The following is a 28,000-nucleotide window of genomic DNA, read 5'->3' on the forward strand; positions in this document are numbered from 1 at the left end:
CACCTTCTGCCTCCCCTGGTCGCGTCCGGGTCCTTGCGAAGCTAACTAGCTCGCCACGACGTCAAGAACGACGTAACGTCAGGCCGCTGTGGGCTCTGGGAATTGTAGTCCAGAGCCAGATAGGCCACGGACAAAATGGCGTTCTCTTATCTCTGAGTCGGGGCCTGGCTCGTTTTGACATTTTTGCGCCCGCGAGGCTTCGGAGAGGGCGTCGCCACTCCAGACCCTCCAGCAAGCTTGAAGTCATCTGACGCTAAAGGACTACTTACCTCAAGAGCTCCATCGTCACAGAAGGAGGTGGCCAAGTTCGCGGGGGGAGGGGAGGAGACAGAGAGTCGACCAGTAAAGCCTCAAGGGAAATGTAGTCCAAGGCCTGAGAAGCGGCGTTGCTGGTAATAGAAGGTAATTCAGTACCAGCCTGGGCCTGGCCGCGGTGACCGAGGCGGGCCGCGTCGCGGAGACTTCTGGGAGTGCTTCCTCGCTCTCCGAGTGCGCAAGCGCAGCGCACCGAGTGGACATTTTGGTCTTTGTCCGCGGGTCAGTACGGCCCCTGGGTCCACGTGGCGCGAAAGTAGGAGGTGGGATCTGGGCGTCTCGGGTCGGTCGGACCGGGGAGGTTAAAGGGGAGGATTCCTGATCTTTAGGGGCGCGGCGCGAGGGCAGGGAGTGGGTCTAAGAGCTTCTGGCCTACGTGCGGGGCGGAGGTGGGGGCCTCTAAGGCGGGTTTGAGCGAGTGTGACCGAGTTTGTCCTCAAAGTTTGACCTGATGTTTGGGATTGTTGAGTGAATGTGAAACTGGGTGCGGGATTGTGTGTGATTGTGCCTAAGAGGGAGATGTAGGAGACCAGCATTGAGGTATAACGTTTGAGCTGCACTTCCCTTGTCGAAAGTGCTGATAATTATAACGGTGCCATCTTCCTGGAGCGTCTTTTTTACTTGAAAATTGAAGGGGTGGAAAAGCTAAGTGGTGAATAATTTAAAAACGAGTTTTTATATAAAAGCTTTTTTTTAAATTGGAGTGGCATGCAAATCACCGTGACTTTTTTTTTTTTTTTTTTTTTTTTAACGAGAGTGTTTTCGAAGGAACTTTAGTTTCGGGGTGCCTACTTCAGACTGTTCAAATCCCCATCTTTGGGGTACTTAAATAGGGCTGTTAAGCAAAGCCTTAGACTAAATAGCATTGTACGCTTTGAGAAGCAATGCCATATAACGGCGCCCAGAATGAGGGAGTCAAAGATTTTAGGTTAGGCACAGTTATCCTCATTTTTTGAAGAAAGCTTAATTGTTGCAGTGTTTATCTATGAGTCTGGACTAAATCCTAGATGTCTTAATTCCTTAATGAGTCGAGGCGTTCTCAGGTTGTATGGATTTTGTGAAGTAATGGAGAACGCTACTGACGTCTCCAAAGATGTGTTTTCTAAGGAAATCAACCCGCCCCCGCTGTCGTCATTGACATAGTTTTAAATTATAAAAAGTTAAAGTAATTGGGTACCAAGTTAGTATCTACAAATAAATAGCCTTCTAATTTAGAAATATCGGTTAGAATACATAATTGAAGAAAACTAATATTTACAATAGCAGTAAAAAGATAAAGTATTGTGGAAGAAACTTAAGAAAGGTTCAGAACTATTAGGAAAGAACTTTAAAATACTACTAAGGGGCATAACAAATGTGAACAAATAAATGTGCCATGTGACGTTAAGAAGTGTGCGCAAACTTAAGTGAATGTATTAATTTACTGTGATCTTGGCCGGGTGCGGTGGCTCATGCCTGTAATCCTAGCACTTTGGGAGGCTGAGATGGGCGGATTACCTGAGGTCAGGAGTTCGAGACGAGCCTGGCCAACATGGTGAAACCCTGTCTCTACTAAAAAAAGATAAAATAAAAAAATACAAAAATTAGCCGGGCCTGGTGAAACCCTGTCTCTACTAAAAAAGATAAAATAAAAAAATACAAAAATTAGCGGGCCTGGTGGCGGGCGCCTGTAATCTGAGCTACCGCGGAGGCTGAGGCAGGAGAATCCCTTGAACCCGGGAGGCGGAGGTTGCAGTGAGCCGAGATCTCGCCACTGCACTCCAGCCTGGACAAGAGCGAGATTCTGTCTCAATAATAGTAATAATGTGATCCTAATAAAAGTATGGACAGGCTTTTCTTTTTTGGAACTAGGGGAACTGATCCTAGACTTACTATGGAAAGACAGACAAGCTTCAAGAGCCAGTACAGACTGAAAAAGAAAAGGGGTTTGAGGTGTGGGGAGGTGGGGACCCAACACATTTTAAAAAATAAAGCCTCAGGCCGGGCTTGGTGGCTCACACCTGTAATCCCAGCACTTTAGGTGGCCAAAGCAGGAGGATGGCTAGAGTCCATGAGTTAGAGACCAGCTTGGGCGACATAGTGAGATCTCCCGTAGTCCTAGCTGCTTGGGAGGCTGAGGTGGGAGGATCACTTGAGCCTAGGAGGTCAAGGCTGCAGTGAGCAGAGATCCTGGCGACAGCATTCCAGCTTGGTGGACAGCCAGACCCTGTCTTTTTTTTTTTTTTTTTTTTTGAGATGGAGTCTCTCTCTGTTGCCCAGGCTAGAGTGCAGTGGCCCAATCTCTGCTCCCTGCAACCTCTGCCTCCCGGGTTCAAGCGATTCTCTTGGCTCAGCCTCCCAAGCAGCTGGGATTAGAGTTGCCTGCCACCACACCTGGCTACTTTTTTTGTATTTTGAGTAGAGACAGGGTTTCACCATGTTGGCCAGGTTGGTCTCGAACTCTTGACCTCAAGTGATCGGCCCACCTCGGCTTCCCAAAGTGCTAGGATTACAGGCATGAGCAACGGTGCCTGGCCAACCCTGTCTTAAGAAAGAAAGAAAGAGAGAGAGAGAAGAAAGAAAAGAAAAACAATTCATGCCCATCAGTGGGAGATTGGTGTACATCGATACAACAAAATAATACATAGCTGTACAAAAGAATGAGGAGGAAGCTCTTTATATACTGAGACGGAAATAACTTCAAAATGTATTGTTAACTGAGAGGAAGCAGGTGCAGAATGTAGAGTGTGATGCACGATGCATTTGGAATAAGAAAAGGGGTAATAAGAATGTGTATTTATAATCCCAGCACTTTGGGAGGCCAAGGCGGGCGGATCACCTGAGGTCAGGAGTTTGAGACCAGCCTGACCAACATGGAGAAACCCTGTCTCTACTAAAAATACAAAATTAGCCAGGCGTGGTGGCACATGCCTGTTAATCCCAGCTACTCGGGAGGCTGAGGCAAGATAATTGCTTGAACCCGGGAGGCGGAGGTTGCAGTGAACAGAGATTGCACCATTGCACTCCAACCTGGGCAACGAGAGTGAAACTCCTTATCAAAAAAAAAAAAATTCAAAAGATACATAAGAAATAATAAAACTGGCTATCTGTTGGGGTGGGGGTACTGGAATAGACAGGGCAAAGGCAAATAGGTGTTTATGTTTGTTTTCTAACTGTATGAATGTAATATATATGCTAAAATTTATTTTTTGTTTTATTTTATTTTTTTGAGAGGGAGTCTTGCCTGTTGCCCAGGCTGGAGTGCAGTGTGCCACCAAGCCCGGCTAATTTTTGTATTTTTAGTAGAGATGGGGTTTCACCATGGTGACTAGGCTGGTCTCGAACTCCTGACCTTATGTGATCTGCCTGCCTCAGCCTCCCAAAGTACTGGGATTACAGGCATGAGCTAATTTTTTTTTTATTATTATTTAACTAAAGGAAGACATAAGCCAAGGAGTCAGACTTCCTGTGTTAACTCCTTCCTCTGCCACATTTTACCTTGGGGACCTCAGGTAGGTACTTAAACCTTGGGCCTCAGTTGCTCATTTCATAGTGTAGAGATAATAGCAATATTTGATTCAAAGGGTGGTTGTGCAGCTCCAGAAGTTAATACATGTAAAGTTCTAAGAATAGTCCCCCAGTGTGTAGTAAGTACTTGATTAATGTTAAATACTAGTACTTTTTATTACTAGCTGCAAAAAAATGCTTCCTCAGAAAATATTATAGTCCAGCCATTAGTACTGTGTCTGGTAGGAATTTCTGAAAGAATAAGATATGTAGATGCACTTTTGTTATTAATATTTCTTTCTTTCTTTTTTTTTTTTTTTTTTTTTTGTTGGAGTCTCACTCTGTTGCCCAGGTTGGAGTGCAGTGGCCTGATCTCGGCTCACTGCAGGCTCCGCCTCCCTGGTTCATGCCATTCTCCTGCCTCAGCCTCCTGAGTAGCTGGGACTACAGGTGCCAGCCACCACGCCCGGCTAATTTTGTTTTTGTATTTTTAGTAGAGACGGGGTTTCACCATGTTAGCCAGGGTGGTCTGGATCTCCTGACCTCGTGATTCACCTGCCTCAGCCTCCCAAAGTCCTGGCATTACAGGCGTGAGCCATCGTGCCCGGCCTAATATTTCTATATTTAAAATTTTTTACTTAAAATTTTCTTTTTTTTTTTTTTTTTTGGGGGGGGACGGAGTCTCGGTTTGTCGCCCAGGCTAGAGTGCAGTGGTGCTATCTCGGCTCACTGCAAGCTTCACCTCCCAGGTTCACGCCGTTCTCCAGCCTTAGCCTCCCAAGTAGCTGGGACTACAGGCGCCCGCCACCATGCCCTGCTAATTTTTTGTATTTTTAGTAGAGACGGGGTTTCACCGTGTTAGCCAGAATGGTCTCCATCTCCTGACCTCGTGATCCGCCCACCTCGGCCTCCCAAAGTGCTAGGATTACAGGTGTGAGCCACTGTGCCTGGCCACTTAAAATTTTCTGTGAATGTTTCCTTTTTTAACTGGAATCAAGAAGTTAGATTTGTTTTTTGATTTTTGAGATGGGGTCTCACTCTGTGGCTCAGGCTGGGTGCACTGGTGCGATCATATCTCACCGCAGCCTCCACCTCCTGGGCTCAAGAGATCCTCCCACCTCAGCCCCACCCCCCCAGTGGTTGGGACTACAGGTGTGTGCCACCAAACCTGCTAATTTTTAAACATTTTTTTGTAGAGATGGAGTCTTACTATATTGCCCAGGCTGGAAGTTAGATTTCTGTGTTTGAGTTATATTTATCTAAAAGTCATCACTACCCGCTCCTTTGGAAGATTTGTTCTTTGATTTCTGTGATTACTTTCGCATGGTTCTAATTCAGAATCTCTGATGATTTTTTTTTTTTTTAATTCTAATTGTGATTGATTTTTGGCCAGAATACATCAGAGGTGATCTTACATACTTCAAATTGCATACCATTAGGAGAGATATACCAGATGGCTGGTGATTGTTACTTCCCTTTGACCAAAATGTTATGTTTACTTTGGTTCATTCTCCATCGTCATTTAGTGGATGGTTTTAAAACCAATACATAATTCTTGGCTGGATGAGTAAATTTCTACAGGTATTGTAAAGTGATGATTTTCTGGGGTTTTTTTTTTGTTGTTGTTTGTTTGTTTTGTGTAAAAATATAGTCTATACGTTAAGAGAAACTTCTAGGAACAAACTAGAAATGATCCCCGGAAGTATAGTCTTAATTTCTCTTGTCTTTTTATTCCTTTTACACTTATTTCATTGTTAAATCAAATTGTATCTTTTTTCCCCCCTGGCTTTTTCTTTCTTAAACATCATCCTAAAGTTGTGTATATTTAGCATGTTCTAGAATCAGCTGCACTTTTTGATGCCAGTGGACACCCCTTCATTCTTGTCTCATTTTGGCTGACATCATTGATCTTGGAAGGTCTTCCTGCACTGCAGGCTTACTTGTATCTTCCTCCCAGACTTGGAATTGGCCATTTCTCCCAGGAGCTCTGGTTCCTTTTACTGGAGAATGGTATTAGAGACAAGATCGAGGGTGTGCTCATTGCCCAGGGGTAACGTGGTTTTAAGGCCATTTTAAATCGCAGAGCATTTAAAAAATACATTTTTAATGTATTTTTAAAAATCGTGAGTCCATATTTGTATTTCTAATTCACTTTAAATGGTATAGTATTTTTACCTAATTTCTTAGCTCCTAGTTCTTTTTTTTAATTTAATTTAATTTTATTTTTGAGACGGAGTCTTGCTCTGTTGCCCAGGCTGGAGTGCAGTGGCACGATCTCAGCTCACTGCAACCTCTGCCTCCTGAGTTCAAGCGATTCTCCTGCCTCAGCCTCCCGAGTAGCTGGGACTACAGGTGCATGCCACCACGCCCAGCTAAGTTTTTGTATTTTTAGTAGAGATGGGGTTTCACCGTGTTAGCCAGGATGGTCTCGATCTCCTAACCTCAGGTGATCCGCCCACCATAGCCTCCCAAAGCACTGGGATTATAGGCGTGAGCCACTGCGCCTGGTCTTCTAGTTGTATTTTATACTAAAAAATTTGAAACAAGTTATAAGTACTTATTTTCTTTGCTTTATCCTGCAATATAAAAAAAATGGTTTCAGTAACAATGCTGATATTAGTAGCAACCATAAACATACTGTATCATGTTAAAAAAATTCTTTCTTTAATGTATGTAACTATTTTTGTTCTTAAAATGCATCTTTTTTTTTTTTTTGAGATGTTGTCTTACTCTTTCACCCAGGGCAGAGTGCAGTGGTGTGATCTTGGCTCACTTGCAACATCTGCCTCCCTGGTTCCAGCGATTCTCCTGCCTCAGCCTCCCAAGTAGCTGGGATTACAGGTGCCCGCCACGACGCCTAGCTAATTTTTGTATTTTTGGTAGAGACAGGGTTTCACCATGTTGGCCAGGCTGGTCTCGAACTCCTGACTTCCTACCTACCTTGGCCTCCCAAAGTGCTGGGATTTCAGGCATGAGCCATTGAGCCCAGCTTTTAAAATGCATATCACTAACGATGTATATAGTCAAAGAACTCTGTTCTAAAGTCATTTGAAATCGTTTTTCTGAGGAATTATGTTACTAAATTAACATACAGTTGGGTTCATTTGTTGTTTTCAGTTTAAGGGACAGCTTTTTTTTTTTTTTTTTTTTTGAGAGACCGAGTCTCATTCTGTCGCCCAGACTGGAGTGCAGTGGTGGGATCTCGGCTCACTGCAAGCTCTGCCTCCCGGGTTCACGCCATTCTCCTGCCTCAGCCTCCCCAGCAGCTGGGACTACAGGTGTCAGCCACCATGCCTGGCTAATTTTTTGTATTTTTAGTAGAGACGAGGTTTCACCATGTTAGCCAGGATGGTCTCGAGCTCCTGACCTTGTGATCTGCGCGCCTCGGCCTCCCAAAGTACTGGGATTACAGGCGTGAGCCACCATGCCTGGCCAAGGGACTGCTTTTTAAAAAATGAATTTGATTACTGTTGAAGTAAGTAATGCATTTCTGTGATTCAACAAAGATCTATCTCACGGAGATATCTCATTCTGCTCCCTTCCCCCAGTCACATTCTTCTTTGTCTTATGTAAACATGTCTTGTTTTTTTTGTTTGCTTCTTGTTTATCCTTCAAGTGGGTTTTTTGTTTTTTTGTTCTGTCAGTAGTATATATTTCTCTTCACTCCTGTTTCCCCACTCCTTACATAAAAGATAGCGTACCATATGCACCTCCCTATATCTCACTTTCTTTAATAACAATATGTCCTAGAGATAGCCCTTCCTTTTTTTTTTTTTTTTGTGAAATAGTCTCGTTCTGTCACCCAAGCTGGTGTGCAATGGTGTTAACATGGCATACTGCAGCCTCCAACTCCTGGGCTGAAGTGATCCTCCTGCCTCAGCCTCCTGTGTAGCTGGGACCACAGGCACACTCCACCACACCTGGCTTTTTTACTTTTTGTAGAGACGAAGTCTCACTATGTTTCCCAGGCTGGTCTCGAACTCCTGAGCTCAAGCAGTCCTCCTCTCTTGGCTTCTCAAAGTGTTGGGAATACAAGTGTGAGCGACTGCACCCAGCCAAGGTGTTCCTTCTTAATCATAATTTAAAACAAAATTTTTTTTAGCTGCTGTATAAATAAGATGTCATTGTTTGGATGCACCATGGTTGATTCAGTTAATCCCGTTGTTGAGCATTTGGATTGTTTGCAGTCTTCTGCTGTTGCTAACAATGCAGTAATGAATAATTTTTTTATGTGCGCCATTTTATGCTGATACAGGAGTAGCTCTAAACTAGACTGCTATTAATACAAATGGCGCTGCCCAGTGGGTAAGTACTTACACTCCCACGAGCCATGTGCGAGAGCATCTTCCCCTCAAGCTCACCGTGAGTGTAGTGTTGAATATTTGATATTTCGCTAGGGGCATAACAGACAATTGGAACTTCAGTGTAGGTTTCATTTACATCCCTTCTTATGAATGAGAATTTTTTTTATATGTTTAAAGGCCTGTATGTATTAATCTAGGAACTGTCTATTCATATCCTTTTCACCATTTTTCTATGGGATGTCTTTTCCTTAGAGGAGCTGTTTATAAATTAGAAAGGTTAGCCCTATATGAAATGAGTGGTGGTTTTTTTTTTTTTTTTTAAGTTTTCATTTGCATTTGGACATTGTTCACAGTGGCTGTTTCTTCTTTTTTTTTTAATCTTGCAGAATTAAGAGGTTTTGTTTTAATTTAGTATTAATAGTTTCTTTTTTTATATTAGCCATGCTTAGAATGAGCCCCTTGTGGTTGGTGAGCACAGAGGCATCCCCGCACCACACCAAGGAGCTTTTTATTTATGTATTTTTTAGCGGCAAAGTCTCACTGTGTTGCACAGGCTGGCCTTGAACCCCTGGGCCCAAGCAATTCTCAGCCTCCCAAGTAGCGGGGACTACAGGCAGTACACCACCATGCTGCTATGGTTTTCTTTTTCTTTTTAAAACTTTTGGCTGGGCACGGTGGCTCACGCCTGTAATCCCAGCACTTTGGGAGGCTGAGGCAGGTGGATCACTTGAGGTCAGGAGTTTGAGACTAGCCCGGTCAACGTGGTGAAACCCTGTCTCTACTAAAAATACAAAAAATTTAGCCAGGCATTGTGGTGCACGAGATCACGCCACTACACTTCAGCCTGGGCAATAGAGTGAGACTCCATCTCAAAAAAAAAAAAAAAAAATCTAGTCACTGCAAGCTCTGCCTCCTGCGTTCACGCCATTCTCCTGCCTCAGCCTCCGGAGTAGCTGGGACCACAGGTGCGTGCCACCACGCCTGACTAATTTTTTTGTATTTTTAGTAGAGACGGGGTTTCACTATGTTAGCCAGGATGGTCTCGATCTCCTGACCTCGTGATCTGCCCGCCTCGGCCCTCCAAAGTGCTGGGATTACAGGCGTGAGCCACCGCGCATGGCCGATTCATCAGTCTTTTATGGTTATAGTCTGAAAGCCTTTTCCACTCTTAAGTTTCACCAATATTTTCAAATTCTTACAAAGTTACAGTTTTTCGTTGTTTGATTGTTTTAGAGTTGGATCTTGATCTGTCACCCAGGCTGGGGTGCAGTGGCGTGATCACAGCTGACTGCAGCCTTCATATCCTCGCTAATTAAAAAAAAAAAAATTGTAGAGATAAGATCTCCCTGTATTGCCCAGGCTGGTCTCAAACTCCTGGGCCCAAGTGATCCTGCTACCTTGGCTTCCCAAGTCAGAGTAATAGTTTTTATAAGGTTTTGTTTTTATTTTAATTTATAATCCATTTATATTTTATCCTGGTGTATGCTATCAGATATGCATCCAGCTTTACCTTTTTCCAATTGGCTACCTAGTTCTTTGACATCATTTATTAAAAGGTCTTACCTGGCTGGGCACGGTGGCTCACGCCTGTAATCCCAGCACTTTGTAAGGCCAAGGTGGGTGGATCACTTGAGGTCAGGAGTTCGAGACCAGCCTGGCCAATATGGAGAAACCCTGTCTCTACTAAAAATACAAAAAATTAGCTGGGCGTGGTGGCACATGCCTGAATCCCAGCTACTCGGAGGCTGAGACAGGAGAATCACTTGAACCTGGGAGGGCGGAGGTTGCAGTGAGCTGAGATTGTGCCACTACACTCCAGCCTGGGCAACAAGAGCCAAACTCCATCTCACACACATTAAAAAAAGGTCTTATGTTTACTACTTTTAGGATGCCACTTTGATTATATACTAAATTCTCACATTTATTTGGTCTGTTTCTGGGTGTGAGCAGAAAGACTGAGGACACTGCTATAGCCCAGGTGTAACACCAGGGAAAATATTTATCTTTTTACTATTGAGGCTTTATCATTGTGTTTTACTTTGTGGTATAGCTAGTCTCTTAATTGCTCGTCCTTTTCAGTGTTTCCTGGCTATTCTTGCTTGTTTATTTTTCTTTGTAAATTTTAGGATTAGCTTGTCTAGTTCCAGAGGGGGAAGAGGTAGAACTAGTTTGTTATTTTTATTGGGATTGCATTAAATTTATAAAATAACTTGGGAATAGGGACATTTTTATGACATTAAATATTCCTCTTTATGTACGTGATATGTATTCTGATTTCTTTTTGCGTCCTCTAGGGTGTTTTAAAATTTTTTTCATACAGGTTTGGACACTTCTTACTAAGTTTATTTCTGGATATTTTGTTTTATGTTGCTATGAATGGAGTCATTGTTGGTATATATGAAGCTGTTGATTTCTACATACTAATATTATTTCCTGCTTTCCTTACTTAGTTATTTGTAATTAGATTATATAATTGAGGCAGTGGACATCCTTGTCTGTTTAGAATCTAATAGAAATGCCTTCAGTGTTTTTCTATTACTTTTATTATGATGATTTGCTTTTCAGTGTTTTTACATTAGATAAGATACTGGCTTTTGTGGTCAGATATAGATTATGATTATATAAATATAGATTACCCATGCTGCCTGGGTCAGTGGGAGTGTGAGCAGAAAGACTGAGGACACTGCTAATAGCCCAGGTGCAACAACCAGGGAAAATCTGTTGATTGAGGAAACAAAAATCCCTCAAAATTTCGTTATTGCATCCTTAAACAAAAAATCAAATGGGACAAAAATAAGATGTCTATTCCTATTCTTCTGTTTTCTGTCGATTCCCTTCTTTTGGGTGACTGTTTCTTTACTCATTTCCTCTGTTTATCTTTTGTGGTCTATTTATAGCTTTGCTTGCTTCTTAAAAGTTTTGTGTCTTAAGTTCATTTTGTTATGTTTCAGTTTTCATCTGCTTTGTGATTCTTACTTTTTTTTTTTTTGGTTCACTGCAACCTCAACCTCCCAGGCTCGAGCAGTCCTTTTGTCTCAGCCTGTCGAGTAGCTGGGACTACAGGTGCATACCACCACACCTGGCTAGTTTTTTGTATTTTTTTTAAGTGATAAGGTCTCACTTTGTTGTGCAGGCTGGTCTTGAACTCCTGGGCTCAAGCAGTCTACCCACCTCAGTGTCTCAAAGTGCTGGGATTACAGGCATGAGCCAGCCACCAAGTCCTGCCCCTGCTTTGTGATTCTTTTTTTTTTTTTTTTTTTTTGAGACAGGGTCTTGCTTTGTCACCCAGGCTGGAGGGCAGTGGCATGATCACGGCTCACTGCAACGTCCACCTCCCAGGCTTAAGCAGTCCTCCTGTTTCAGGCTCCCAAGTAGCTGGGACTACAGACGTGTACCACCCCACACCCTGCTAATTTTTGGATTTGGATTTTTTGCAGAGACAGGGTCTTGCCATGTTGCCTGGGCTGGTCTTGAACTTCTGAGCTCAAGTGATCCTGCCCACCTCAGCTTCCCAAAGTGCTGGGATTACTGGCATGAGGCACTGCATCCAGCCCACGGTAACATTCTCCCTGTGTCTTCAGCAGCAGTAATAGTCTGACAACTGGCAAGTTCCCATTTCTGTTCTAGCCCTATTCTGAGCTCCTGATCTGTATATCCAACTGCCTAATGGATCTCTCTGCCTGCATATGTTGAGAAACCTACACTCTGAATGTGTAGAATCTCAAACTTTATCTCTCTCCTGCAGGTTGCTTCCAGCCAACTCACCTTCTTGTGTTTCTGTCATGTATGTTTCTGTTTAAATCATGCTCTAAGCCTTATGTCTCTGACACACCCCATTAGGAATTGGTGATCAAGCTTTTTCAACATACATAGTGGATGGGGGGTATATATGTGATAGAAACTTAAATTTTTTATGATTATGCTTTTTTATATAATTACAACTTTATAGAAGAGTTGGAATAGTACAGAGAAGTCCCATATATCCTTTACCCAGTTTCACCAATCATTTACATTTTGGTTGGTTTATTTTTCCTTCTCTCTTTCTCCAAATATGTATGATTTTTTTTTTTCCTGAACCATTTGAAACTAGTTGTGGACATGCTTCCTTTATCTATAAATACTTCAGCATGCATCTTCCAAGAACAGAAACATTCTTTTTCATAACTACAGTACAGTGATCAAAATCAGGAAGTTTAACATTGATACATTAGTATTATTTAATCCAAAGTCCATATTCAAATTTGGTCAGTCATCCCAATAATGTCTGCTATTGATTAAAAAATTTTTTTGGGCCACGTGCAGTGGCTTAAACCTGTAATCCCAGCTCTTTGGGAGGCCGAGGCAGGTGGATCACCTGCAGTCAGGAGTTTGGGAGTTCAGCCTGACTGACACAGAGAAACCCCGTCTCTACTGAAAATACAAAATTAGCGGGGCATGGTGGCGCATGCCTATAGTCCCAGCTGCTCGGGAGGCTGAGACAGGAGAATCGCTTGGACCTGGGAGGTGGAGGTTGCAGTGAGCCGAGATCGCGCCACTGTGCTCCAGCCTGGGCAACAAGAGTGAAACTCCGTCTCAAAAAAAAAAAAATTTTTTTTGGCTGGGCGCTGTGGCTCACACCTGTAATCCCAGCACTTTGGGAGGCTGAGGTGGGCGGATCACCTGAGGTCAGGGGTTCAAGACCAGCATGGCCAACGTGGTGAAACCCTGTCTCTACTAAAATTACAAAAATTAGCTGAGTGTAGTGGCGCGTGCCTGTAATCCCAGCTACTTGGGAGGCTGAGGCAGGAGAATGGCTTGAACCCAGGAGGCAGAGGTTGCAGTGAGCAGAGATCACATCACTGCACTCCCAGTCTGGGCAACAAAACGAGTCTCTGTCTCAAAAAAAAAAAAAAAATTTTTTTTTTTTCTTTTGGAGTGCAGTGGCTATTCATAGGCATGATCATGTATTTGCAGCCTGGAAGTCTTGGGCTCGAGTGATCTTCCTGTCTCAGCCTCCTGAGAAGCTGGTACTGCATGTGCACACCACCACACCTGGCTTAAAAATGTTTTTTGAACTAATGGATGAACCTGTATTCCAGATTGTTTCTTTTCTTTTTTATGACAAGGTTTCACTCTGTCAGGCCATCTTGAACTCCTGGGTTCAAGTCATCCTCCCACCTCAGCCTCTTTAAGTAGCTGAGACTACAGGCGCACACCATTGCGCCCAGCTAATTTTGTATTTTTATAAGGACGGTGTCTCGCTGTGTTGCCTAGCCTGGTCTTGAACTCCTGGACTCAAACGATTCACCCACTTCTGGCCTCCCGAAGTGTTGGGATTATAGGTGTGAGCCACTGCATCTGGGCCAGGACATCTCTAATATGAAATAGGACACGGCAAGGTGGCTTACACCTGTAATCCCAGCACTTTGGGAGGCCAAGGTGGGTGGATCACCTAAGGTCAGGAGTTCGAGACCAGCCTGGCCAACATGGTGAAACTGTCTCTACTAAAAATACAAAATTAGCCAGGTGTGGTGGTACACACCCGTAATCCCAGCTACTCAGGAGGCCGAGGCAGGAGAATTGCTTGAACCCAGGAGGCAGAGGTTGCAGTGAGCTGAGATTGCACCATTGCACTCCAGCCTGGGCAACAGGAGCGAAACTGTCTCAAAAAAAAAAAAAGAAAGAAAGAAAGAATTTCACTCAGTATAATGCAAAGAGGGTAAATAGTAGGACTCCAGGAAAATGTTTGAGTTTTTATTCTTGAGTACTGTCAGAACAACTTACACATTTTGCCCATGTGCTTTAGTTCTGATGGGAACATGTTAAAGTCAGACATGGGTGTTGAATTCATCCATGAATAAGGGTCGTAGTTAAAATCCTCTCAGGACCCTGCGTGGGAATGTGGTGCTAGAGAAAAACAGCAATCACTCACACAAGGTGTGAACAGCTCTCCTGTGTAAGTAAAATTCTGAAAGTTAATTTTCCGTTTCTCCCATTTCTGGATGTGTGTAGACTTTAAATGGTTTAATGAGCATGGCTTTGAAGTTTAGGATTCTAATGGCCCTAGTCCTTTTGCCCACACGATTGTGTGTGCTTTAGTCGCTAAGGCAGAAGGTCATTACTTTGTTCTGTGCATCTTTGGAAATTGCACCCTCATTCTTCAGAAGGTTGGGAGACCCCAGGACTCAGCCTGAGTTCTAGGATGGTACTTTGGCCCCAGCATTAACATTGTAATACTGTGTCATTTCCCCAATAGCAGGTTATATGATCCTCTGTTGAAGCAAGAAGACAAACTGTATGGTGGAGAAAGAAGTGGGAAGGATCTGTGCAGGTGAGTAAATGACAGGCAGGCCACAGTTTTTCAGTCAGCATTGATTCCTCTGAAGTGCTTCAAAGGATGTTTTCTTACAGGCTGTAGACATAGAGTATTGCTTGGTATGAGATTTTTAGATTCCCGAATGACGCTTCCAGTCATCATTTTTGTGTGTTTCATTATTCTTCTTCTTTCACCAGATTCTAGAGGGGCCAGGCGCCCCTCTTGTTGCTGTTCTGACGTCAGCCTTCCTGCTTTGTCTGTGCCACCACTGTGGTGGCTGTTCTCCTTCATCCACATACCTTTTCCTGTCCTCACACATTGTCCTTTATACTTTGTAAAACCTTATATGTTGTCTGATATTTAGGTTCCTTTTTGTTACTACCTTCTCTCATCCTTTCTAGTGGCTGAATGCCTCAGAATTATATTTTACACCTGTTCTCACACTTCCCGTTGTCTTCTCACTCACCTCTGCCATCGTAGATCCATGGACTCCTCTGGCTCCCTTTCTTCTGCCCCCATGTACCTCTGTCATAAGTTGTTGACCTAGAAATCAGTTTTTCCCTCTGCTACTTTTATGCGTGGGGGTCTATATGTATGGCACAATTACAGCTCACTGTGGCCTCAGCTTCCTGGCCTGAAGTGATCCTCCTGCCTCAGACTCCGGAAAAAAATCTCCTCTTAACTCTGACTCTTAGTCCTGCAGTTTTTTTGCAAAGTTGTGGTCACGTTTAAGCGTGTCATGTATATCCTTCTTGAGGTAACCTAGGAATAAGCCAGTATATTATATCTATGCTGCAAATATATATACATATAAGCCCTAATTTTTCCTTTTCATATAAATGGTGGTATATATTCTATTATGTACATAAGTTTTTTTCTTAGAATTATCTGTCAACATATAATTTGTTATGTATTTTCATATTTTTGAGACAGAGCTTTGCTCTGTCACCCAGGTGGCAGTGCAGTGGCACAGTCTTGGCTCACTGCAACCTCCACCTCCTGGGGTGAAGTGATTCTTCTGCCTCAGGCTCCCGAGTAGCTGGGATTACAGGCATGTGCCATCACACCTGGCTAATTTTTGTATTTTTTGTAGAGATGGGGTTTTGCCATGTTGGCCAGGCTGGTCTCCAACTCCTGTCCCCAAGTGATCTGCCTGCCTCGGCCTCTCAAAGTGCTAGGATTACAAGTTTGAGTCACCGCGCCTGGCTAACGCATAATTTAACCTGTCTCCCACTAATGGGCATTTAGGTTGTTTTCAGGCTTCTGCTATTGAAGACACAAGTATGTATACTTGTTTATATTGCTTTGTAGAAATATGCAGATACAACTACATAGCATTTACTTTTTAAGTGGAATGCAGGGTCAAAGTTATGTTTATAAATTTAATTGAGATAAGCACATTGCTCTCAAAAGAAGTAAACGCATTTACGTTTCTACCAAGCTGATATATTCACATCCTACAAGTATTTATTGCATGATATGTATTAGGTACTATTTCAGATGCTAGGGAAATATCAGCTATCAAAACAGTCAAAAATTTCTTCCTCCTAGGGACTGTGTTATAATGGGGAGACAGACAATGAGTAAATACTTAAAAAATGTATACTATCAGATAGTGATAAGTGCTATGGAAAAGAATAAAGTAAGGAAGACTGGCACAGAGAGGGCTAGTTGGGATTGTAATTTTAAATCAGCTTGGTGGGGAAAGGTCTCACTGAAAGCCATTTGAAAAAAGATCTGAAGAGTGTGAGAGTGGGTGTGCAGTATTGGGTGGAAGATCATTAGCCAGAAGGAACAAAAGCGTTAAAAGCCCTAAGGCAGGAGAAGCTTGCTGTCCTGTTCAGGGAACAGTGATCAGGGCCGTGGGCTGGAAGAGAGGGCAAAAGGGAATAAGAGTAGCAGTGGTTAGGTAATAGGTCAAATCACAGGTTTCAGCATTGATTCTGAGTGATTTGGGAGACCCAACAGAGGGCCAGCCTTCCTTCCTTTTCCTTTTCCTTTTTTTGAGACTGAGTCTTGCTCTATCACCCAGGCTGGAGTACAGTGGTGCAATCTCGGCTCACTGCAACCTTCACCTTCCAGGTTCAAGCGATTTTCCTGCCTTAGCCTCCCAAGTAGCTGGGATTACAGGCACCTGCCACCACGCCCGGCTAATTTTTGTATTTTTAGTAGAGATGAGGTTTCACCATGTTGGCCAGGCTGGTCTCGAACTCCTGGCCTCAAGTGATGCACCTGCCTTGGCCTCCCTAAGTATTGGGATTACAGGCGTGAGCCACTGCTCCCAGCCTATCAGAGGGCTTTGAGCAGAGGAATGATAAGATCAGAATTACATTTTGAAAGGAATAATCAGATCTGTTGTATAGAAAATAAACTATGTAGGGGGCCAAGGCTAGAAGGTTAATTGGAGGCCTTTAAAAAAAAAAAACACAGAAATTTTAAAGTTCAAGAGGGCACCAGTTTCTATCTCCCTAAATTACTGACTTCTATATCCAACTGTCTACTTGAATACTCATTTATATGATCAACAGACATGTCATAAGCAACAAGTCCAAAAGAAAACTCCTGATTTGTCTCAAAAATTTCTAGGTGAAAAAATCTGTCCCCAAAATCTGAGTGAGAAAGTGATGGTAGTTTAGTGACAGGTAATCAGATTTTTTTGGCGTGTGTGACTGAGTCACGCTCTGTTGCCCAGGCTGGAATGCAGTGGCGTGATCTCGGCTCACTGCAATCCCACCTCCCAGGTTCAAGCGATTCTCCTGCCTCAGCCTCCTGAGTAGCTGGGACTATAGGTGCATGCAACCATGCCTGGCTAATTTTTGTATTTTTAGTAGAGATGAGTTTTCACCATGTTGGCCAGGATGGTCCTGATCTCCTGACCTTGTTATTCACCTGCCTCGACCTCCCATTGTGCTGGGATTACAGGTGTGAGCCACCACTCCCGGCCTGTCTGATTTTTAAAATAGTTTAAAGGAATAGCTTACAGATTGTATGTGGGGTGTGAAAAGAGTCCAAGGTTTTGATTTGAAAACCTGGAAGAAAGTGGATTATCATTTAGTGAGATAGGAAATCTGTAGAAAAAAAAAAAGAAAATTGTGCCCTCATCTGTCCTGCTATACTAACAGGCTGCTTTATTCGAGGGTGGTGTCTCTTGCTAAGCCCTACATTCCCTACCATTAAGGGATGTCAGTGGGTCCGTCAAGTTTCCTTCAACCAGCGTAACATTCCTGGATTCCATGATTGCATGCGAGGAGCTGTGATGAGGCCCTTGAAGCTGTCCTATGGTTGTGGAGAGCACCATACATAAGGGCTCTTCTTGGCCGTGCTTAGTGGCTCATGCCTGTATTCCCAACACTTTGGGAGGCCAAAGTCAGAGGATTGCTTGAAACCAGCCTAGGCAACATAGCAAGACCCTGTTGCTACAAAAAAATTTTTAATAAGCCCAGTGTGGCGGCACACATCTGTAGTCCCAGCTACCTGAAGGCTGAGGCAGGAGGATCGCTTGAGCCCAGAGGTGCAAGGCTGCGGTGAGCTATGGTGGAATCACTGCATTCCCACATGGGCAACAGAGCAAGAACCTATCTCTGTTTTTTTTTAAATTCTTTTTGTTTTATTTATTTATTTATTTATTTTTTTGAGATGGAGTCTCGCTCTGTCGCCCAGGCTGGAGTGCAGTGGCATGATCTCGGCTCACTGCAGACTCTGCCTCCTGGGTTCAAGCGATTCTCCTGCCTCAGCCTCCCGCGCCCAGCTAATTTTTGTATTTTTTAGTAGAGACGAGGTTTCACCATGTTGGCCAGGCTGGTCTCTAACTCTTGACCTCATGATCCACCCACCTCGGCCTCCCAAAGTGCTAGGATTACAGGCATGAGCCACCGCGCCCAGCCAATAACCTATCTCTGTTTTTAAAAATAAATAAATAGATAAAAAAAGGCTCTTTCTTAGAAGAGTAATGGCAGCTGCCTACTCACATCCTTTCTCATATGACATTAGAATTATAACTACTTCCTACTCTTAACATTTTTTTCTCTTTAACAGATAAAAAGTAGATAGAGAGCCAGGCGCAGTGGCTCACACCTGTAATCCCAGCACTTTGGGAGGTTGAGGTGGGTGGATCACCTGAGGTTGAGAGTTCGAGACCAGCCTGACCAACATGGAGAAACCCTGTCTCTACTAAAAATACAAAAGTTACCTGGTCTTGGTGGCACACACCTGTAATCTCGGCTACTCGGGAGGCTGAGGCAAGAGAATCGCTTGAACCCAGGAGGCAGAGGTTGCAGTGACGCAAAGATTGCACCATTGCACTCCTGCCTGGGCAACGAGAGTGAAACTCTTATCTCAAAAAAAAGAAAAAAAAGAGGTTGATAGAGATGTTGTCTACAATTTTAGAAGAATAAATATTTCTTCTTCTTTTTTTTGAGACACAGTTTCACTCTGTTGTCCAGGTTGGAGTGCAGTGGTGCCATCGTGGCTCACCGCAGCCTCTGCCTCCCGGGTTCAAGTGATTCTCCTGCCTCAGCCTCCTGAGTAGCTGGGACTATAGGCGCCCACCGCCACATCCAGCTAATTTTTGTATTTTTTTGGTAACCAGTTTTCACCATGTTGGCCAGGCTGGTCTCAAACTCCTGACCTCAAGTGATCTGCCCGCCTCAGCCTCTCAAAGTGCTAGGATTACAGGCGGGAGCCACTACACCCGGACTCATTCTTAAGTTAGAATTAACTATAATACCAATTCTTATTTTGGCATCTCCAGAGTTTCTGTCTTGCCTTACACAACTTTACCTGTTTATGGGACAGACAGCTGTCTTATTTCATTCTCATTGTGTCAGAATGCTACCCAAATTAAAATTTTCATCCTATTATTTTCAGATCCAGAGATAACCTCAGACCAGTTTCATGTTATTTCTGGATTGTTTCTTTTCCCATGGTCTTTGTAATACGATCAGTCAAACCTTAAAAAGACACACTAAGCTCTCTTTAATAGAGAACAAAGAGCCAGGCACGGTGGCTCACATCTGTAGCCAAGGCAGCAGATTTCTTGATCCTAGGAGTTCTAGACCAGCCTGGGCAACGTGTTGAGACCCCGTATCTTTTTTATTTAAAAAAAAAAAAAAGGCCAGACTCGGTGGCTCACGCCTGTAATCCCAACACTTTGGGAGGCCAAGGCAGGCAGATCACCTGAGATCAAGAGTTTGAGACTGGCCTGGCCAACATGGTAAAACCCCGTTTCTATTAAAAATAGAAAAACTAGCTAGGCGTGGTGATGCACACCTATCGTCCCAGCTACTCGGGAGGCTGAGGCAGGAGAATCGGTTGAACCTGGGAGGTGGAGGTTGCAGTGAGCTGAGACTGCACTCCAGCCTGGGCAACAGAGCGAGACTCCATCTCAAAAAAAAAAAAAAAACATACAAATTATGTGACTACAAATATGAACATATTTCTTTCTCTTTATAAAATTTTTGAATCTTGGCCTTTTATTATGAAATATTCTACTTATGTAGGTACTACTTATCATATAAACTTGAATTCAGTTTTCATTAAAATGTTTCTGTTACTTCTGCCTTTTTTCCTCTTCCCTCTGCTTGTCCATTACTTCATATTTTCCAGAGGAACTTACAAGTTCTCAGTAAATGATACCTTAAATATGGTTTTAGATTTTGCCGTCTATAGTCTGCATTATAATCCTGTTAAAAGGAAGGTCCATGTTTTATTTTTCTGATCAGTAGTTTGAGAACGCATGAGTTGCTGTTAAATAATCTATGAATTTTTTGTGTGGAAATACTGATCAGTTCTTTTTTCTTTTTTTTTTTTTCCAAGACATAGTCTCCCTCTGTCACCCAGGCTGGAGTGCAGTGGCATGATCTGGGCTCACTACAACCTCCACCTCCCGGGTTCAAGTGATTCTCCTGTCTCAGCCTCTTGAGTAGCTGGGATTATAGGAGCGTGCCACCACATCCAGCTAATTTTTTGTATTTTTAGTAGAGACGAGGTTTCACCATGTTGGCCAGGCTTGTCTTAAACTCTTGGCCCCAAAGTGCTGGGATTACAGGTGTGAGTCACCATGCCCAGCCATTCAATTATTTTTTCATATGAACATTTTTTAAATATAACAAATGCTGAAGGAATAGTAAAACAATCTCTTATGTACCCACCATGTGGATTCAATAATTAATATTTTGCCACGCTTTTGTATGTCCGTATCCACGTGTTTATTTTGTGTGCTGAGGCATCATGATGTTTTACTTCTAAAAAATTAAATATGTATTTTCTACCAAAAAAAGCAGCTCCTGGCTGGGCGTGGTGGCTCACGCCTATAATGCCAGCACTTTGGGAGGCAGACGCGGGCAGATCACCAGATGTCAGGAGTTCGAGACCAGCCTGGCCAACATAGTGAAACCCTGTCTCTACTAAAAATACAAAAATTAGTCAGGCGTGGTGACGCATGCCTGTAATCCCAGCTACTTGGGAGACTGAGGCAGGAGAATTGCTTGATCCTCAGAGGTGGAGGTTACAGTGAGCTAAGATGGTGCTATGCATTCCAGCCTAAGGTATAGAGCAAGACTCTGTCTCCAAAAAAAAAAAAAAGCACATTCTGGGAGCCACTTCCAAGAAGATGTATAGATTCTAAAAAGGTTAAAAGATAGGGACCAGGTACATCAGCTCACACCTGGAATCCCAGCATTTAGATAGACGGGGAGGTAAGATTGTTTGAGGCCAGGAGTTGGAGACTAGCCTGGGCCATATAATGAGACCCCCATCTCTACAAAAAGTTTTTAAAAGTAGCGGGGCATGGTGGCCTATGCCTGTGGTCCTAGCTATTCAGGAACCTGGGGTAGAAGGATCACTTTGAGCCCAGGAATTTGAGGCTATACTGAGCTATGACTGTGCCACTGTGCTCCAGCGTGGGCAACAGTGAGACCCTGTCTCTAAAAAAAATAAAAGTAGGAGGGGGTCAGGCTCAGCCAAAGAAGGACATGAAGGACATCATGTTTGATAAGTATGACTGTCATTGAAGCTCGGCAGGATCTTCTTCCGGGTCTGTGAACTTGTTTAATTTCTACTTAGAAAGCTGTTCCTCCAGGCCGTGTATGGTGGCTCACTCACGCCTGTAATCCCAGCACTTTGGGAGGCTGAGGCAGGTGGATCACCTGAGGTCAGGAGTTCGAGACTAGCCTGACCAACATTGTGAAACCCCATCTCTACTAAAAATACAAAAGTAGCTGGGTGTGGTGGCATGTGCCTGTAATCCCAGCTACTTGGGAGAGTAGCTGAGGCAGGAGAATCGCTTGAACCTGGGTGGTGGAGGATGCAATGAGCTGAGATGGTGCCACTGCACTGCAGCCTGGGCAACAAGAGTGGAACTCTGTCTCAAAAAAAAAAAAAAAAAAAAAGAAAGAAAGCTGTTCCTCCATGTACCTGTAAGGATCATTGTCTTAATTTTCTTCATGTCTTAACATGATTCTTACCTTGTCAGATTTCATCCTATCTGAAATTAAAACTACCGCTTCCCTTTTTTTCCATAGCATTTAAAACTTTTTTTTTTTTTTTTTTTTGAGATGGAGTCTCACTTTGTCACCCAGGCTGGAGTGCATTGGTGTGATCTCAGCTCATTGCCACCTCCGCCTCCCGGATTCAAGCCATTCTCCTGCCTCAGCTGGAATTACCTGTAGTTGTGTAGCTGGAATTACAGGCACCTGCCACTGTGCCCAGCTAAATTTTTTTTGTATTTTTAGTAGAGACAGGGTTTCACCATGTTGGCCAGGCTGGTCTTGAACTCCTTACCTCAGGTGATCCGCCCACCTCAGCCTCCCAAAGTGTTGGTCTTCATTACAGGCGTGACCCACTGCACCCAGCCCCGGCTAATTTTTCTATTTTTAGTAGAGGCAGGGTTTCACCGTGTTGGTCAGGCTGGTCTCGAACTCCTGACCTCAAGTGGTCTTCCTGCCTTGGTCTCCCAAAGTGTTGGGATTACGGGCATGAGCCACTGTGCCCGGACTGCTTTTTAACAAACCATCTCTATTCTTATGTCATGTCCACTAGAATGTAAACTTGATGAGAGGAGGGGATATTGTCAATTTTGTTCAATACTATTTATCCCTAGAGCCTAGAACTGTACCATGCACATGGTAAGGAGACAAGTATTTGTTGAATGAATATTTCTCAGACTTTTTGGTCTCAGAAACTCTTTACTTTTTTTTTTTTTTTTTTTTTCTGTAGAGATGGGGTCTCACTATATTGTCCAGCCTGGTCTTGAATTCCTGGGCTCAAATGGTTTTCCCACCTTGGCCTCCCAAAGTGTTGGGATTACAGGTGTGAGCCACTGTGTCCAGTCTTGTTCTTTCTTTCTGAAAACATTTATAACCTCCGCATTTTCTGTGTTGAAATGTCACGGTGATGTGTCTAGGTATGGGTCTTATTCTTACTCAAGTGGGCCCTTCGACTTAGAGTAGAGGCAGTTTTTTTGTTCTTTGAATATTTCCTCTAATGAGTGTTCTTCCTTTTTTTGGAACTTCTTTTACTCAGCTTTTATGTTTCCTTGGTGTATCCTCTGAATTTGCCATTGAAACTTCTACCTTGAATTGACACTTGTCATTTATGATCCTATTTTATCTGCCAAGTGAGCATCCAGCCATGCCTGAGTTTGCCGGGGCGAGGCAAGCCATGCCTTCTGGAACAAGGTGACTTGTTATTGATGAATATGGATACGCTCTATCTGTTTTTTCCCCCTCTCTCACAGTCTTAATTTCTAAGGGAACTTTTCTTTCCATTTCTTGCTTACAAAACCCTGATAGTCTTTCACAAAATATCTTCTACCTATTCCTGATTGGTTTTAGTGTTGTTTGCTGGGCCTTGCCTTTATTTCCTCAGAGCTTTTTGCTCTTGATTTTGATGTCTTTCATGTTAGTGGGGTTAGTGGAATATTTGTTAACAGCTCACTAAAAGGTGATCATAAGCTCTTTTGTGCCTGGGTGCTTGTATCCTTCAGTGGCTGAAAAGTGAAATGCTTAGTGAACCATTGGTCTCCGTCTTGCAGAAGGATTATATTGTCTGACTCCAGTGAACTCAGCCATGGCCAAATCCTTTGTTTTAGCCAATGAAATACAAATACAAGTGACAATTATCATCTTGGAGGGGCATCTTAATGAGGTTTTGTTTGTTTGGTTGGTTTTGTTTTTGCAACAGTCTCTCTGTATCACCCAGGCTGGAGTTGGAGTGCAGTGGCACGATCTCAGGTCACTGCAACCTCTGCCTCCCAGGTTCATACAATTCTCATGCCTCAGCCTCCCAAGCAGCTGGGACCACAGGTGCGCACCACCACACCAGCCTAATTTATTGTATTTCTAGTAGAGATGGGGTTTCGCCATGTTGGCCAGGCTGCTAATGAAGTTTATCGTGGGCCTTTAAGTTTCTCCAGAGAAGAATCCTCTCGTATCCTGCCCATAGGTATTTATACCTGGTTGCCAGCATCTTCTTTTTTTTTTTTTTTTTTTTTGAAATAGAGTCTTGCTTTGTCACCCAGGCTGGAGTGCAGTGGCGTGCTGCAGGTCTTACCATATATGTGGGTTTAATCTCTGATTTCCATATAGCAGCTCATTCCTGTCATCTCATTTGCTGAATGTCCCTGAGCTCTGATTAAAATTCTGCAGGGGATAAACTTCCATTTCATATGAAGGTGTGGCCAGTCCTTTGTTCTCATGACTGGACAGTGCATGTTCAACTGTTCCTTACACTTTTTTTTTCAGCCACCATCCTTTATTCCTTTTGAATAAGGGACTTTGTACCATTTTCCCCTTTCTTATAATTTTAATGGGGTTTTGGGAGGAAGCACTTGTTGGTTGATCTATTCCTTTTCTTAGAAAGATGAGCATTATTTAGCCGGGTGTGGTGGCGCACACCTGTAATCCCAGTTACTCAGGAGGCTGAGGCAGGAGAATTGCTTGAACCCAGGAGGCAGAGGTTGCAGTGAGCCGAGATCGCACCACTGCACTCCAGCCTGGATAACAAGCGAAATTCCATCTCAAAAAAAAAAAAAAGAAAGAAAGAAATATGAGCATTATTTTTCTTCCTTAGCATCCCAGGTAGACTTTCTGATTTTTATGTAGTTATCTTTTTCTTCTATTTGGCAATTCTTCATTATTTGTTACACAACTTGCTAAATTCTGAAATGGAAAGGTTATTTTTCAAGAGTACTCTCAGCTTTGTGGACCCATGAATGTTAATTTTCTACCTAGATCACCTCAAGTAGGGTTCCCTTCTCATAATTTAGTTGGAAGCATTAATAATATAGATTATTTTCATATTGGGAGATGGGCTACCAGAGCTAATCTCAAAAAATTGTATTGCTAGTAATAAAATTACTAGCATTACTAGTAATGGGAAAATTAACAAATAAAAGTGATGGTAATATAAAGGTAAGATGAAGGGCTTACCATATGGCAGCCATGGTTCTGGGCACTTTATGAATTAACTCCTTTGTGCTATGGTTCTTTGCACTCCATTTTAGAAGAAGCCTGAGAGGATGATGCAGAGAGAGAGAGGCACCAGGACTTGGGAGGCACGTTGATCCATCTCCAGGAAAGACTGAGAAAAAGAGCATTGAATATAAGAAAAAATACTTCCTCTGTTCTCAGATCTTATTTGTTTTAAGGCCACACCTTTTTGAAGTTTTGAGTTTGAAACACAACCTGGACTGAAATCACGAGGGAGGTTGTGTAGGAAAGAATCATCAAGGGACTTAGTTGGGAGCTTCTCTACCACAGCTTACTCCTTATGGTATTAACCCCCTTTAAGTGTAAATGCCTTTGGTTTAAAACGTTTGTACCTCATCTGTTACCAGAGTGTTCATACTGGAGAGAAACCCTATGAATTTACTGAATGTGGGGGAACTGTTACTCATATGTTGCATTTCGTCGAACGTGGAAGTCATGCTGAAGAGAAACCCTGTGCTTCTAAGGAGTATTGACAAGCCCTTAGCTAGATGACAATCTCATTGAGAAGCAGAAAATTCATGCTGGAGAGAAACTAGTGAAGGTAGCAATACTTCATTGAATATTAGAAAATTTTTCTAGAGAGAAAGCATTGAATGTACTGAGTATGATAACATTTCCTCTCAAACCTTATCCCTTAGTCTGCATTTGGGAGATCATACACAGAGAAGCCTTATAAATGTAAGAGATGTGGAAATATCTTCAGCCAAAAGTAAATCCTCACTCATCAAGAAATTTTTACTGGAGAGAAACCTTGTGAATGTGGGAAAGCTTCCATTCAGATGTCACACCTCAGCCAGCAGAGAATTTACAGTGGGGAAAACCCCTTTGCCTGTAAGGTATGTGGGAAAGTCTTCAGCCACAAGTCAAACCTCACTGAGCATGAGCATTTTCACACGAGAGAGAAACCTTTTGAATGTAATGAGTGTGGAAAAGCCTTTAGCCAAAAGCAGTATGTCATTAAACATCAGAACACCCATACCGGCGAGAAGCTTTTCGAATGTAATGAATGTGGAAAATCCTTTAGCCAGAAGGAAAACCTCCTTACGCACCAGAAAATTCACACTGGAGAAAAACCTTTTGAGTGTAAAGATTGCGGGAAAGCTTTCATTCAGAAGTCAAACCTCATCAGACACCAGAGAACTCACACAGGAGAGAAGCCCTTTGTATGTAAGGAGTGTGGAAAAACCTTCAGTGGCAAATCCAACCTTACTGAGCATGAGAAAATCCATATTGGAGAGAAGCCTTTTAAATGTAGTGAATGTGGAACAGCCTTTGGCCAGAAGAAGTACCTCATAAAACATCAGAACATTCACACTGGAGAGAAACCCTATGAATGTAACGAATGTGGAAAAGCCTTCTCTCAGCGAACATCACTTATTGTACATGTGAGGATTCATTCAGGTGATAAACCTTACGAATGCAATGTTTGTGGAAAAGCCTTCTCTCAGAGCTCATCTCTCACCGTGCATGTGAGAAGCCATACAGGGGAGAAGCCCTATGGTTGTAATGAATGTGGGAAAGCTTTCTCTCAGTTCTCAACCCTTGCTCTGCATTTGAGAATACACACAGGTAAGAAGCCTTATCAGTGCAGTGAATGTGGGAAAGCTTTCAGCCAGAAGTCACACCACATTAGACACCAGAAAATTCATACTCACTAAAAACCCCATGAACACCTTGAAAGTGGGAAAGCTTTCATTAGAAATTTGCATCTCATCATGCCCCAGAAATAATCCTTCTGAAGCAAAGCACCATGAATGAGGTTAACTTTAACAAGTACTAAAAACTTAAGGGACACCAGAAAATTTGTACTGAAGAGAAAGACATGCATATGATTAAAAGCCTGTGTCCAACAGAGAAACCTGCAGCAGAGATAATGGTGAAAGTTTAGGCACATTTTCACTAAAAATGGGAACAGAAAATGGAGGCCTGCTTTTTATTGCTACCACCATAGATCTGGAGATCTTCACCGGTAACAAGAAAAATAAGTTGTAAATATTGGAAAGGAACAGACAAAAATAGATGACATGGTCATCTACAACTAGTATTTTAAGACTCCTGTGGTATTGATTCAACAGAGCAGAAGAGATTTCAAAAAAAGACCTATGCATTTATTAGAATTTGGAATATGATACAAGTGGCATCAAGAAGTGAGGAAATAATGGAACTATTTTTTTTAAGTGGAGGTAGTTTGTTCTCCAAGGGGGAAAAATAGACCATAAACTATACACAAAAGTGAATCCAGAGATTAAAAACAGAAATATGGAAAAGCTATATACTAAAATGCATATGACCTTGGGAATAGGGAAACATTCCTTGGAACAACTTGAGAAATACTTAGCAGTTCTACTTGTGAGTATGAATGCTCAGGAAATACGCACTAGGATATTTACTGTGGCTTGATTTGTAGTAGCCAAAAATTAGAAACAACTGAGAAAGCCCATCACGAACAATATGGGAAATTCTTATGTAATACTATATATCTGTAAAATGCAACAAATGAAATCCACATGTATTAACAGAAAGATCCCAAAATTGTTGAGGGGGAATCAAGTTGCAGAATGATACAGATAGTACAATGACTTTTTGTAAATTTCAATTAAAAGTTTCCTCACAAAACTCAGTACTATCTATTGGTAATGGATGCATGTATGTATGTACATGTTTTTGAAATGGATTGGAAGGATACAGACCAAACTCTTGATAGTGGTCACCTGTGAAGAGTGGAGAAGGGAAAGTAACAAGTGTGGGAGGTGGGATGGGTATTGGTTAAAGGGGACTTCAGCTTTTTATATAAACATCCACTTCTCTTTCAAAAGACTTCAAGTAAATATAAGAAGATACTGATTGATTCTGGATTGTGGTATAGGGATATCTTGTCTTATTTTTTGTACTTTTCTGTATTTTTAAAATTTCTCAAAATAGGAATGGGAGTGAGGATGGGAATGCTGTATCTGTGGAAGTCATGTTAAACTGGATTCATTTCCAATCAAATACTAAACATTTTATAGAAAATATTTCTAAAATTTTATCACGGATGAATGGATGGACTTGCTCTCTATGTAATATGAAATTAATCTATTTTATTAAAATTTAAAAGGACAGCACAATCCAAA

At 42.6% G+C, this 28,000-nt stretch overlaps 2 protein-coding genes across 21 annotated transcripts in view; one reads left to right on the plus strand and one right to left on the minus strand.

The window, feature by feature from the left end:
* Window positions 1-491, minus strand: part of ZNF565 (zinc finger protein 565) — a 37,375-nt gene extending 36,884 nt beyond the window's left edge. Inside the window, exon 1 of one of the 2 annotated variants that reach the window (XM_054462322.2) lies at window positions 270-491. The gene's annotated coding sequence lies outside the window, so the exon portion shown is untranslated. Of the gene's footprint in view, window positions 1-3; window positions 250-269 lie in introns of those variants that run through there. The other variant, XM_054462321.2, reaches the window with a different exon arrangement.
* On the plus strand, window positions 105-28,000 carry ZNF146 (zinc finger protein 146). 19 transcript variants are annotated; one of them, XM_063657566.1, is made up of 6 exons: window positions 331-537; window positions 3,733-3,806; window positions 6,544-6,642; window positions 14,341-14,415; window positions 24,902-25,428; window positions 25,526-28,000. In XM_063657566.1, the coding sequence occupies exon 6, from the start codon at window positions 25,667-25,669 to the stop codon at window positions 26,543-26,545; it is 879 nt and encodes a 292-aa protein (XP_063513636.1). In that variant the 5' UTR covers window positions 331-537; window positions 3,733-3,806; window positions 6,544-6,642; window positions 14,341-14,415; window positions 24,902-25,428; window positions 25,526-25,666; the 3' UTR covers window positions 26,546-28,000. The 19 variants fall into 19 exon arrangements, 7 of the variants coding, with proteins under 7 accessions (XP_063513636.1, XP_063513633.1, XP_063513632.1 ...); XM_063657564.1 differs by having other exon boundaries at window positions 502-578; XR_010124905.1 differs by lacking the exon at window positions 6,544-6,642 and adding an exon at window positions 13,891-14,040 and having other exon boundaries at window positions 502-578; window positions 24,902-28,000.

This window comes from Pongo pygmaeus, chromosome 20, assembly GCF_028885625.2.
Source record: "Pongo pygmaeus isolate AG05252 chromosome 20, NHGRI_mPonPyg2-v2.0_pri, whole genome shotgun sequence".
NCBI lineage: Eukaryota > Metazoa > Chordata > Mammalia > Primates > Hominidae > Pongo > Pongo pygmaeus.